We start from the raw sequence: 15,002 nt of genomic DNA, 5'->3' as shown, positions 1-15,002 counted from the left end.
CTCCCTATCCCTGCAATTTCTTCCAGCCCCACAACATCTCTAATATTGGCCTCTTGCGCATCCCCAATTTTAATCACTCCACCATTGGTGGTCATAACTTCAGCTGCCAAGTCCATAAGCTCTATAATTCCTGCCCTAAGCCTCTTTGACTCTCTACCTCCACTTGCTACTTTAAGATTCTCCTTAAAACCCATGTTTTCAATCAAGCTTTCAGTCATAGGCCCTGATATCTCCTTCTGTGGCTCGATGTCAAATTTTGTTTGATAATGCTCCTCTGAAATGCTGTAGGACATCTTACTACATTAAACATGCTATGCAATTATATGTTGTTGTTATTGCTGTGATAGCTCCATTAAGTACGTCTTAAATCAGATATATTGTAAAACATTTCAGGTGAACGGAAAAACATTTTTATTTTGGAAACAACGTTTTAGGCTTTTTGATACCAAAATAGAAAAATGCTGGTAACTCTAAGCATGTCAGGCAACATTTGTGAAGAGAACAGATGAGTTAATGCTTTATCAAAACTGCTTTGATAATCCAAAATGTTAACTCATCTGTTCACTGCACAGATGCTGCCTGACTTGTGAGTGGCTCCAAATTTTCTGTTTTTGTTTCAGATTTCCAGCATCTGCAGTTTTTTGCTTTTTTATTTTAGGCCATATCTTTTCCCATTCATCAGACATTCAACTGAAATGTTCTAATGATTTTTTTAAATTACCAATTTCTGCTTTGGGAAGGAGATAGAGTGAAATTGGTCCGCAGAAGTAATGCAGAACGAGTGATAAAGTATTGGCGGATTTTCAATAAATAAGGAAATTGTGTGAGGTATTACATGGGCTAGCTTTTGCCCTTCTGCCAAGATGCAATTTCGTCCCCTTCTCCTTCCCAAGGGGCCAATAGTGTAAAACGTGTTGTAGAGGAATAGTACTGGGTTTTCATTTAGACTCAATGTTGCAATCTTATTCCCAACTGTCAGTCAAACTCAATTCTTATTGATAGTAAAATTGTAATAGCTCTTAGCAAGTTATTGGTTTGAGAACTTTGCTTTTCCTTCTCCTTGGTTAAAGGGTGGCTATGGTGGTGGTAAGTAACAATGGGGATTTCAAGGAAAGCAGTGAAACTGGGTCCAGAAAAAATTTTTGTTGTATTATTCTACACTGAAAAAAAATCTAAGCTTGTAACTAATATTGCCACAATTAATTTGTTTTGCAGACATACAATATTTATAGTGATGGCAATTTGGAGTACAGTGGTTTGTTCCGTCAGTTCTTATTCAGACGTCTGGAGCCTTACACCGTCTACACACTAGTGCTTGAAGCTTGCACAAAGGCAGGCTGCACACATCTTCCACCGCAAGAAATAAGGACAGATGAAGCACCACCAACCTCCCAGCCTCCACCTGCTATTCAGTCAGTGAATGCAACACAGATTGAACTGAGGTGGATTAAGCCACTTAATGCAAATGGAAAAATAATTCAGTATGATGTTTTTCGTAAAAACAGTGGACAAACTGCAAGCTACCGTGATAAAAGAAAACTACTGCTAGATGAGGAGGTTGTATTCAGAGAATATGAGACTGGCAAAGATGAATATGTATTCATTGATAGCACATTAATACCATGGACAAGATATGAGTATAAAGTACGCAGTTGGAATTCTGTTGGACACGCAGACAGCCCATGGGCGGTTGTAAAAACCAGCCAGGGTGCACCGACTGGCCTTCTTGCTCCTGAAATTCAACATGTACCAGATAATCCACATAAGCTAGTAATTTCCTGGTCTCCACCAGAAAAAATCAATGGTGTTCTCCAGTCCTACAGACTACAAAGGAATGAACTTACTTTTCCTTTCAGTTTTGATGCTTTAACATTTAATTATACAGATGAAGGCTTGCTCGCATACACAGTTTACAGCTATGCAGTGATTGCTTGTACAATGGGAGGCTGCTCCACCAGTAAATTTACTAAAATACAAACACTTGAAACGGCTCCAGCATTTGTGAGCCCTCCAATACTTCAAACTATTAGTGCAACACAGATCAATGCTTCTTGGATAGCATCAGTGACACAAACTGGAAAGATTTGTGAATATAGATTACTTGTTAATAATGAACAGACCTACTCTGGACAGGGACTGACTACTGTAGTTTCTGGTCTAAAACCATATACACAGCACTCTTTCATCTTAATTGTCTGCACTAATGGTGGCTGTACTTCCAGCTCATCTGTAAATAGTTGGACAATGGAAGCACCGCCATCTAACATGGTAAAACCCAAATTACAGGTCACTGGATCAGAATCTATTGAAGTTACATGGAAGGAACCAAACTATCCCAATGGACAAATCATAAACTATGAACTAAGGCGCGATGGTATGCTCATTTATGTAGGCCTAGAAACTCGATATCATGACTTTACTCTGACACCAGGTGTGGAGTACAGTTACACTGTTGCTGCCAATAATAGCCAAGGAAGTACCATCAGCCATCCTTCCAAAGCCAGGACTAATCCTTCAGCTCCTTCTGGAATGGCTCCTCCAAAATTACATGCATGGACCTCTAGTGCCATCATAGTAAATTGGCAACCACCTGCTCAGACCAATGGAGTGATTGTAAACTACACAATATTCTGCCGAGATCTTACCACAACTGATGTTAGAGCTTTCACGTTTTCTCCACCTGACACGTCTTATATCAGTCAATCTTTTAATTTAACAGGATTAAAAACATATTCTAGGTATGTGGTAAACACTTTGTTAATCTGGTGTATAATGTTTGTTATCAAGGTCTAACCAGTATTAGAAACCTGCAGATTTTGTTAAACCATATATGTAGTGTAAACAAATGGAGGCAGTATTATATCATGGAAATGAGGGAAAGACAATACAGAAAATGCATGAAACAATGCAAACAAAAGGAATTGAAAACACACAACCCGAGAGAAGTTAAAAGCTCTAATAATTTTGAAAGTATTCTCAACTAATTATAAACATTCAAGGCACTATTTTGCGAAGAGCAAAATCTATGAAACAAAAGTGTTAAAAGTAGATTTTTTGAATACTTTGGTTAAAAATAATAGTTTTCTGATTTTGTTTCTTTCCAGAACAGAGGTTCAGGTAAGAGGTACTCATAAAGCACAGCTAACAAGGCAGTTACTGATCCACAATCCATTGCAACAAACATTTGTTACATGAGAATTCATTCTATGCACTGTTGACTACATAATTTTGAAATATAAGCTTGGGAATTCCAGTTTGTGGGCAGAATGGGGATAAATGGTGCAATGCTTTGTTGCATTGTTAACTGTTATGAAATACCATTTACTCCAGATACGTAGGGTTTGCATGTTTTGACTATTAATTTCAAGCTCTCAATTGCACAATGTGCAGCCCTGTGCAGCATTCACAATTCCACAACTGCTGCTGATTTAAAAAGCTGCAACAGGTATTCAAATATCAGCATTCTCACCTACAACAGAAAAGAAGGGGTTTGAGCTGGAAAATTTCTAGGTCCTTGCAACACCAGATTTGCATCTGTGAAGCTATAACTCAAGCTCCAGATGGTGAGAAGGGCTGAGCTCTCTTTGACACTGAAAGATGATCTCCATAGAAGAGACTTGGGCAATAAACCTGGCAGCTAACATGGTGAATGCTACTATTACACCCAGAAAAAGATGGCAGACCTGATGAAACTGCCGAGGTAAGGTTCCTGAACTGCTTTCTATGCCAAGTAGCTGCCCCAAGTATCCATGTCACAAAGTGTTTCCAGTTAACCTGTTACTCTTTTATTCTGCTCCACCCACCATTCCAACAAACTTATAGCCTTTTGAATACTCGCTATGCATGCTCATACTGCATAACATTATAAATATGATGGTGGACACTCCATATTTTGGACACAGAGGTCTGATGTTTGCAATCTGTCCAAAGCACGCAGCATACTGCAATGTAGGTAGTGATTGCAAAGAGTAATGTGAGCCTTTGCACTAGGCTGCATGCAAATTATATGGCTTCCCCCTAATACACTGTAGCTGTATATTGACTTTTTAAAGAGGAGATGCTGAAACAACATGAAAGCAATTCAGGTGTTGTTGCTGTCCATACCCATTACCACCCCCCCCCCCCAACCTTGCCCCCTTCCCCACCCATGCCCCCCCCCCACAACCCTACTCCTCACATCCTACGTTGTGAAAGGCGCTATATAAATACACGTCTTTCTTTCCATTGGTCCCTCCCCCGATGCTGTCACTGCCCCCATTCCACCTACCTTTTTCCCCATGCTATACAACTGCCCAGTGCACAATGATCAGCCAGCAGCCCTTCATTAGCAACATTGTGATCTTGGCACTCCAAAGTGTGTCATAAGTGACATGTCCAGAGCATCAGATAATTAGAGGAATGAGCTGATGTCATGCAGTCTAGCAAGATCTGTTCATTTGTTTGGAGCTGTCAGTGACATCCACTATCTCTGCAGCCACCTCGTTTAGAACCCAAGGATGTTGGCCATCAGGTCCAGGGGCTTTTTCAGTCCCATTAATTTCTCCAGTATGTCTTCTTTACTAATATTAATTACTTTAAGTTCCTAGCTCACATTAGATCCTTGATTCCCCACTGTTTCTGTTTGTTTTTGTCTTCTACTGTGAAAACAGGCACGAAGGGCTAAAAGTTGGTCCATGCCACTTCTTGTGCATGGGGCTTACAATTACTTTATTTAGAGATACAGCACTGAAACAGGCCCTTCGGCCCACTGAGTCTGCGCTGACCAAGAACCACCCATTTATACTAACCCTACAGTAATCCTATATTCCCTACCACCTCCCTACACTAGGGGCAATTTACAATGGCCAATTTACCTATCACCTGCAAGTTTTTGGCGGTGGGAGGAAACTGGAGCACCCGGCGAAAACCCACGCGGTCACAGGGAGAACTTGCAAACTCCGCACAGACAGTACCCAGAATTGAACCTGGGTCCCTGGAGCTGTGAGGCTGCGGTGCTAACCACTGCGCCACTGTGCCGCCCATAAATTCTCGACGAGAGGTGGAGATAGACAGCATGCAAATTTGGTGCTGCCTCCTCAATTACCTGATTGTAACTTTGATCAGAATGGGTCCTGTTCTGGCCACATGGTGAGGGATGTGGGTGTTTCCCACTGGTCAACTCCCACCTGACCGCAGCAAGTGTTTTTTTTGTTATTATGGTTTAACCCCTTTGTGATTTATTTGTCAAATGAACAGACAGCGTCAGGTTTTCTTGTAGGTTTAAAACAGAGGATTAATTATTTATTGAGCAATATGCCTTAAACTGAAATTGTCTCAACTGCATCCACTCACGCATTCACTCGTATACACACACACACACACACAAGAAGAGATAGGTAGAGAGGAAAAGGGGTAAGTGGTTTTCAGGTGAGGTAGGGTTTGAATACACATTCATCCATCTTTTGCAGCATTGTCCATTTTTGAAAAAAAGGAAAACCAGTTTTTATAATTCTTCAGTTTGAGTTTGTTTTTTTTCATAGTTGCACTTTTGGGAAGCATTACAGTCCCATGCTGCTGGCTGCTTCAATGCTCAACAGAGGGCCAAGCAGCAGTGCTAATAATATGGAGTGCAGCCAGCCTTCTCTTCTTAAAGACAGTCTGTTCCTCTTAAAGGGAAAATGCAGTGAATTACAGGAGGCTGCTGCTGAATGCTATTGCTGAAATTCTAAACAAAAAAATGAAACACCAGGGCAGAGAAAGGGCTCCAAGTTCACGGATGTGGTGCTGGAGGCCTTAGTGATGGAGGTGGAGAGATGCCATGGTTCTGTGGGGGGCCATCCTCAGAAGGAATTGGGAGCAAGTGGCCATTGAGGTTAATTCCTGGTGAATTGGCCCCAAGGACCTGGCAGCAGTACCACAAAAAGTCTAATAATGTCACAAGGGTAGTTAAGGTCAGTCAGTGAATGCATCTTCACATGACATCTCCTACCCACCACAGCAGTAGCCTTTCATGCTGCTCAAAGCACCAAACTTCCATCACTCACCCATCAGCAGCACCCTGGCACACAGGACTCACACCTAACATCCAAATACTCCAACTCACCCTCACACACATTCCAATTTTGCTGGCCCTGCCCTCAGCTCTCACTGCTTCCACATACATTCAGCTATTCAGCTGTAGCAGGCATATGACCCAAACACAGTGCTACACAATCACTGACATTCTTCCACTTCTCTTGCAGGACAAGGTGGCACAATATAAGGAAGCAGAGCAGAACTTACATCTCCTGAGCTCTACAGAGGAGATAATTCTCTGCATTATGGGCCCTGCTGTGTCAGAGCCCATGGCATGCAGTATTGCTGGGAATATTGAGGACAATGGTATATTACTGCCTTATGCTCATCCTCAACTCCCAGCTCACCCTTATCTTGCTATCTGGCATGATGCGCAAACTCCAACCATTCCCTTCTGATTTCCTGCTTTCAGACACCCAAGAACTGCCACCTGCCCAGCCACAGCAGGCCCAGGAGAAGGAGAGAGAGCAACAGTGCAGCACTGATGAAGAGACCCTCTCACTTGACCTGACACTACCAGCCATTAGCTCAGATACTGGCAATGCACATACCTTAGAGGCTACCACAGAGTTGGGATTGGCACTTGGTGAGTCACCGGGCACAAGTATGCTACAGCTACGCCGGGGGAAAGGGTAGTTCATGTGCCACCACACCGGAGGGCGTGTTCACAGACGCGTTCTGCTGCAGAGGGCTCAGATGAGGACCGCGATGGGGTGACATACAGAAGAACACTAAGAAACCTGCACACCGAAGTGTTGGCCTGCTGAACAGCCTCCTGTCACTGTCAGAAAGCATGGAGTGTCCGGCTCCAACTTGACAGAGGGCATTGTACAGAGCTTTCTCTCACCACAGCCTCTGCTTCATCTCTCTGTTGTCTTACAAACCCAGCAGCACTGCAACTGCAGCCCCCATACCTGCTGCAGCCTTTGTGTGGACAAGTCACCAAATCCTTTGTCCTCCCTGTGAGGATGCAACAACACACCCTGCCAAATTCAGGAACTCACCACAAAACCTCCAAAAACACTCCAAAGTACTCCTAGAAACTTATCATTAACAGAGGTTATTATAAATTGCCTTACCTGTAAGTTAGGTGCCTAGTCCTTTAAATAACCCTGGTGCTGGGTCCCTCTTGAAGCTGAATGCATGTTCTTTGGTGAGTGACAAGTGCATACGTACAATGAGCCTGTGTGGTCCAAATTTGAAAGTTCAACATCACATCAGCCTGTAGGGCTGAGTGACATCATGACAGCAGCAGCACACACAGGAGATGTCTGTGTAAGCACCCTTCTCAGCATGGAATGCTGAGCGGACCCTGTCGGAAGTGGCAAGCGGCTCAGCACAACCCAATAGAAGGGCTTTTGGTTTCTGTAGTAGCGTCTCCTGTGGTGCTACAGATCCAAATTTCACACCCAAAATATTTGTTTTATCTCTGTCCCATTTTCTTATTATGTAAAACTAGCACAACAAAGCAGCAAAGCACAACAAATCAGATGGTAGACCATATAACCAGAAAAAAACCCATTCCATATGAAGGGGTGTTAGCTATATGGGAGGGAAAACCTGGAATATATTGGCAGTGTGGAGTTTGGAACGATGCTCAAAACTTCTGGTGGTGCTATAACAATGACATATTTTATATTGTGAATGTAATCTATATATATTGATGATACAGAGGTGGATAATTATATATGTAATGACAACACAATGCTTGAGTAGATAAGTGCTTGTGCAAATGTAATGTTCTATCTGTTCTGTTCTCAAAATAAGAAGAGCCAGACACCACTCACCCAAGCACCAATTGTCACCACCTCCACTTGAACATAGATCCATATTGTGCAATTTTGATTAGGCATTGAGTAACGGTGGATATTGATGAGAACCAGGTAGTAAATGACGGAGTTGCAGCATACTGAATATCCCACCTGAGCTGCATGAGTCATGGAGGTGAGGCAACACCAAGTCCATTTTGATGAGATGCTTGCTGTCATACATTACACAATGGCAAATAGTCTTGTTAGTTTGAGAAAATATGCAGTTTGCCTGTGAAGTTGTAGCAACAACTGTGGCATCTGAAGTGCTGACCTCTGTTGCGCATGTCATAAGCACAGTTGTAGCTTCTTTCATGCATGTTTTCATTGCAACTATCGCTGACTTCAAGAACAGACGTAGGAAAATGAGAGAAAATTTCAAGACAGCATAGATGTCCACCATGTTATGCTCACACAAAACAACATGTATCATGAAGAGATGGCGGCAGCGGCTGTCCCTCGATTTGAGGATGACGTCTATTCAAGGTCACGAGATTCTGCCATGGGTCTTCAGGTGACTGAACATGCCAATTCTCAACGCACGGACCTTTGGGCACATGGGGCAGGATGTCCCACAAGGTAGTGGGATCTGGAGTGCAGAATTTGCTTCCTTTACTTTCCTTCTCTGCCACTGCTCTGTCTCGTCATTAAGACATTTGGACTCAAAGGATGATGCAGCTTGATGGACAAGTTGTCACCATTTTGAATGATTGGTAGTAAGCTCCTCCCAGTCATCAATGTTAATTCTGTTGCACTTCAAAGAGTTTCAGAGTGTCTTTAAAGCATCCTCTTTGTCTTCCCAAGGAACGCTGGCCATTTAACAGTTGGGAAAACAAGACCTGGCAGGGGAGATGGTTTTTGGCCATCCAGGCACAGGGTCAAATCTTGTTCTCATCCCAAGAGTGGGTTTTGTGGCGGGAGGTGCGGTGGTGCCATAGAATAGGGGCAACATCGCCCGCCACAGAACCCAATGCCGGGATTCCTGGTTCCTATTCTCCCAGGAGCGGGATAGGCTGATGACAGCCTCCCCACCCAGAGGCCAGTTGAGGCCTTTAAGTGGCTACCACTGTGGGGAGGGGGGTGCGGTCTCCACCGCATGGGGAGGATGTCTTGTCAAATGAGCCCTCCCTGCGGGCTTGGGGGGGGTCCCTGCTTCGTGGGCCCACTCCTCCCTCACCTACCTCTTCTCTGGGGTTCCAGCACTGGACCTGGGTCTGAGGCCTCTGCAGTACCGGCAGTGACCACCGCTCCCAGTGGCACCGCCAGTACAGCAGAGCTGCCGGACCTGTGATTGGCTGGCAGCTCTTGGAGGCGGGATCCCCGTCCCTATAAAGTCTTTAAAGGGACAGGGATCCTGCCTCCTTAAACTTTGGCCCCAAAAGACTGGAGGATCACTCCGGTGGCAGGTGGGGTGGTGTGGTGGTGAAAAATGCAGAGGCGAGCTCCCCCCACCTTATTAGCCCAGTGCCGGAAGCCCTGCCTCCCGCACAAAATCCAGCCCTCAGTGTCCAGTCCATCAAAGATGGTTTTGAAGGAGTTTTGCCTGAATGCTTGTGGGAGGCGTTGCTGATGGAATTTCTCTAGCACTATATGTCACTGATACACAGTCCAGGTCTTTCTGCAGTACAGGAGTGTGGTGACAACAACTGCTCTGTAGATTAGGACTTCTCGCAGAGGTCTTTGTTTTCAAACACTCGCTGCCGTAGTTTGTAGAAGGCTGAGCTGGCGCAGCTGATCCAGTGTTGGATCTCCTCATCAATGCTGGCCTTTTGAGAGAGGTGGCTGTCAAGGTTTGAGAAGTGCTCAACATATTCCAAAATCTCTCCTTCAACATATATGGGAGGTGGAATATTTGGCTGACCACGTGTGGGTTGATATATGAGTTTTGTTTTGGCAATATTCAAGGACAGGCCGAGTCCCTTGTACGCAGAGATTGAGAGCGGCTTGCAAATCTGGTGCAAAGTGGGTAACAACACTGCAGTCATCCGCAAACTATAGATCATGTATGTCTATAATGGTCAGTTTAGTTTTGGCATGGAGGCAACTGAGGTTAGAGTTTTCCATCTAGGCAGTATTTAATACTCACACCAGAAGGCAGTTGATCTTTCATAAGGTGAGTAGCCACTGTCAGGTAGATTGTAAATAGTATGGGGGCTATCACACAGCCTTGCTTGACCCTGGTCCGGATTTTAAAGGCATCTGTTTCAGATCTCCCACTCAAGACAGTTGCAGTCATATCATCATGGAGCAATTGCAGGATTGTGATGAAGTTTCTTGGATATCCAAATCTTTAGAGCACAATCCACAGAGTCTCGCGATTTACTGAGTCAAATGCTTTGGTCAGGTCGATGAATGCAATGAAGAGTTCCTGGTGTTGTTCTCAACATTTTTCCTGGATTTGTCGGGCAATAAAGACCATGTCAGAGGTTCCTCTGGAAGGTCTAAATCTACACTGTGTCCCTGGGAGGATTTCCTCAGCCACAGGAAGTAGGCGATTCAGGAGAAAGTGTGTCAGGATTTTCCCTGCTAAGGACAAAAGGGAAAAACCTTGATAGTTTCCACAGCATGATTTATCTCTCTTTATGAAGATATATACAATTGTCACATTCATGAAGCCCCCCAGTAGTATCATGCATGAAGTATCACAAGAGCAGCCAATTGATATTCATGGTTTAGGCAGTTTTCTGCTATCATGTATCCCTGAACAAGTATCAGTTGCTATCACTGAAAACAATGAGCCAGTAGTATTCCAGCAAAGGAGGCCTCTGGTACTGATACAGTTCCATTAGGGTTAATCACAAATGCAGATAGTGACCCTTATGTATCCCATTCAGCTCATCAATTTATTATGCAACCAAACACCAGTTCTACACCATTAGCTTCAAGACCACTTAGTAACAGGGAGACATTCATAGCACATAATAAGCAAATGTGCCTGAAAATCACATTAAGTACATACACCACTACCACTGCACAACTTAATAAAATTCATTCACTTGTAATTCTTTCATTTTGCAAAAAATAAAGCATGCTCAGAAAACAAACAAAATAACTAATCCTGAAATATCTGGAGGGTCCCTGTGATCCAAATCAAAACCTGTCTAGTTAGTTTAAGGCTTTTCAGACATTGCTCTTCTATCAAGGTAGCTAATGCGGCACACTTGTTGTCCGGGGTAAGATAGGCTGCTTGTTGTGCCCTCCTATATGCTCTCTGTTCTCAGTCTGCTTTTTCTTTTCCCCCCTCCTGTTCCACTATAGTACACTTGCCAATGACCACTATATCCCTATGTTCTGACAAAAAAGTCTCTATTCCCTGAATATTTATCCTTCAACCAACATCACCAAAAATGCTGATTATCTGGTTATTATCACATTCCTACTTGAGGGATTTTGCTGTGTGGTTTTCGGCTGCCACCTTTCCTACATTACAAAAGTGATAACACTTCAAAAGTACTTCATTGGCTGTAAAACATTTTGGTGGTGAAAGGCTCTATGTAAATACAAGTTCTTTTCTTTACTTTTCATTTCTATCCCTGCTGTACTGTTACTTTGAAATCTTTCCTTCCCTTAAACTAACTGACCAGGACTTTCCACATTTGAGGAATCCCACTTCATCTTCAGTGGCGCCACAAGGATGTGTCCCTGACCTGAGCTGAATTTCTTGGATGAGGGTTATTTGTGTTTCTTGAGGTGGACTCTCTGCATCCACCTGGAGGGGAAAGTAGAGATTAGGTACGGGGCAAGTCTGGGAGATGGGAAACATATTGTGTGATATATTCCCATCAGTTGAATCTAATTATGGTATTTATCTAATGTCACTTCTGGTGGAATGCTGTAAGTGGCAAGGTGAGCTGGGAACCGGCATAATGGCTCCCGAAGAAGTTTCTGCCACATTCCTGAAAGACAACATGAGTCCAGTGCAGAATCTAGGCCTTTCTGGACAAATGGTTTGTTTCCTCTGACATTACACAGTTTTTACACTTGCCTACTTTACTGCAAATTATTAAACAGAGCAAAATAGCTGATTAACCCACTGTGCAAGTTTGATTGGAAAGTAAACTGATTTTTCTGGATTAGTAAGTGCTCACAAAACTTCAAAAACAGAGAGAAATTCTGTATGTGTTGATTTGAATACAATAGTAGCATATACATTTAACAAATGGGGAACTCTGAACACAGAAAACATTGGGGAAAAATTAATTGGTTCCAAGTCTTTGATATGTTCTATATATAAACTAATCTTGTTGATTTTTTTCCCCCAAAGGTATGAAGTGCGCACTGAAGCTTGCACAGTCCTTGGCTGTGCTTCCAGTGAATGGGCCTCAGCACGAACTCTGGAAGCTCCACCAACCATGCAGCCTATGCCTGTCATTGAATTGCAGACTGACCCAAAAGGAATCCAGCTGGTATTTTTAATAGCATGGACCATACCCAAACAGCCCAATGGTGAGATATTGTACTATGAACTGTACAGAAGGCACATAACATATCCATCAATGGATACAGAGCTAGTCCTTGTCTACAATGGTTCCTCCACATTATTTCAAGATACAGCGTTGCTTCCTTATACTGAATATGAATATCAGGTGAGAAACAGTTTTTTATCAGTTGCATCATCATTTGAATCTTGACTGCATTTATTTTTTTAATTGCATTTAACAGTGTGTTATTTAACAGTAATTATAGTAAGGTCATCCAAAATCTAAGATCAGGTGCCTCATACTCCAAGGAAATTGAGGAACCCAATGAGCTGAACCAAGGTCAAGCACATAAAAGTTAAACATCTTCTTCAAAAGCTTGATTCTAGAAATCACCAGCCACATAGCTAGCCAGATTCTCACAGATCTATCTCAGGAATTATCAGCATCCTTGACGCATTTATTTTAACTCTGCCTGCCAATTTGTTTTATTTGTTCTGAGGTGTGAACCACAAAATATTATTCCCCTTCACAATAAGGAATTAAAAACAGACCATAAAAAACAGATCAGTATTCCTACTACTGATTGTATCATGGCTCATAGAAAATATTGGAACATAGGATTTAGGAGAAGGAGCAGGCCATTTGGCCCTTCGAGACTGCTCAGCCATTCGATGAGAGCTTGGATGATCTAGTTGTGGTCTCAACTCCTTTCCTGTCTGCCCCTCATTACCCTTGACTCCCTTGTCTATCAAAAATCTATCTACCTCAGCCTTGAATAAATTCAATGACCCAGACTCCACTGCTTTCTGGGGAGGAGAATTCCACAGACTAACGACCCTTTGAGAAAAAAAAATTCTCCCATCTCCGTCTTGAAAGGGAGACCTCTTATTCTTAAACTGTGTCCCCTAGTTCTAGTCTGCCCCACAAGAGGAAACATTCTCCCGCTATCTACTCTATCAAATCCCCTCAGATTCTTATATATTTCAATAAGATCACATCTCATTCTTCTAAACTCCAGTGGGTATAGGCCCAACCTGTTTAACATTTCTTCATAAAATTAGCTCGTTATCCCCAGAATTAGTCGAATGAACCTTCTCTGAACTGTTTCTAATGCAATATATCCTTTTTCATATAAGATCAAAACTGTACACGGTACTCCAGATGTGGACTCATCAAGGTCTTGTACAGCTGCAGTAAAACTTCCCTACTTTTATACTTGATTCCTCTTGCAATAAATGCCAACATTTCATTTGCCTTCCTAATCATTTGCTGTACCTGCATACTAATCTTTTATGATTCATGTACCTGCATACTAACCTTTTGTGATTCATGTGATGAAAGTGAAAAAGTGAAACATAGAAAATGAGAAACTGTTGTAACATCTCAATCACAACAACATGCTCTTTTGTCACTAATTTGGTTCAGAACAAATAGGTTGGCCTTTAATGCTTTCAAACTAATGATCCAGATAGGAAATAATTTTGTGCTCAGCACAATATTAATGCAGTAGTTCTCAATATTTCTAGAACCTTTAAGGAGGTATAGCATCCCTAGTTTTTGGGAAAATGTTATTTTGTGACAAGTCCTGGTCAATATTTATCCCTCAATCAACATCACAAGAACAGATTATCAGGTCATTATCACATTGCTGTTTGTGGGAGCTTACTGTGCACAATTGGTTGCTGTGTTTCCTACATTGCAACACTGACTACACTTCAAAAGAACTTCATCGGCTGTAAAGCGCTTTGAGTCATGAAAGGCACTTTATAAATGCAAGTCTTTTTTTTTAAAGTCGAGTTGTCTCTGAATTCTCAATCAATACAACTACTGGGTCATGAGAAGTGACCATTTTATTGCAGCATCTATGCAGGAGTCTTTTCAAGAACGTATTGGACTTACTTTGATTTTTGTCTTCATCGGGGATCTAGTGGATGTTATCAAAAGCAGTTTTGTTCTCTTTGCATACAACAATGCTCTTTATAGGATAATTATGTCCTCATCTCTAATACCAGATGGAATAACTACAGGCACATCAAGACAGAGTTAAATAATTTCAATGCTGAGAAGACTAAATCAGTAATTTTAAGAAAAAAATTAGTGTGATGTTGACCATTCACCCCTACTCTGTAGAGACTGCAAAATGTCTAGTTTCAAACATTTAGCTTTTTATCTTGGTAATCGCATCGAGTGTTTGGTGGGTCAAACAATCATGCTGATGCCTGGAAGTGCTGGTCAAAGGGTGGGAATACTTAAAAAAGCTTGAATGTAAGTTTAATGTTCTACAAAGTGTATTTAAACCAGGAATTAAATATTGCAGTCCTGTTTGGAAAAATACAGAGAAAAAAAATCTTGCTTCTGAATTCTGTACAGTCCAAAGCCATGACCACCAATGAAAAGGATGAAGATGCTCTATTCTATATCAGAGTATGATACTACAACATTAGAACTCTGCCCCTTTTATGCAGAAATTCAAATCTAGCGATAACTCGCACTAGCTGAATTAAGGTTGCTGAAGCATGGGAAATATGTAGAATACCCATTATTAACCAAATGCAATTTTTCTAACTCTTTCTTTTCTCCAGAAACTAACATGATCAAATTCATGAGGCACATGTTCTTCTGTCAGGCCACATCCTGTTCTATGCTATTCAGTGCACAAGTAAAACCATTGCTATACTGTGCCTCTCAGTCAGGACAGGGTGAGTTTGTCCAGACTCTG

At 42.3% G+C, this 15,002-nt stretch overlaps 1 protein-coding gene across 1 annotated transcript in view; it reads left to right on the top strand.

The window, feature by feature from the left end:
* The window catches only part of ush2a (Usher syndrome 2A (autosomal recessive, mild)), a 1,262,450-nt gene that overhangs the window by 1,168,540 nt on the left and 78,908 nt on the right, over positions 1-15,002 (top strand). The window contains exons 83-88 of the mRNA XM_068045693.1: positions 1,216-2,738; positions 3,105-3,117; positions 6,222-6,360; positions 6,467-6,658; positions 8,300-8,441; positions 12,127-12,448. Of these exons, the coding sequence (XP_067901794.1) occupies positions 1,216-2,738; positions 3,105-3,117; positions 6,222-6,360; positions 6,467-6,658; positions 8,300-8,441; positions 12,127-12,448 (2,331 nt within the window). The remainder of the gene's footprint in view (positions 1-1,215; positions 2,739-3,104; positions 3,118-6,221; positions 6,361-6,466; positions 6,659-8,299; positions 8,442-12,126; positions 12,449-15,002) is intronic.

This window comes from Heterodontus francisci, chromosome 13, assembly GCF_036365525.1.
Source record: "Heterodontus francisci isolate sHetFra1 chromosome 13, sHetFra1.hap1, whole genome shotgun sequence".
NCBI classification, from domain to species: Eukaryota; Metazoa; Chordata; class Chondrichthyes; order Heterodontiformes; family Heterodontidae; genus Heterodontus; species Heterodontus francisci.
The sequence above is the reverse complement of the archived record's forward strand: the minus strand, read 5'-3'. Positions and strand labels throughout refer to the sequence as shown.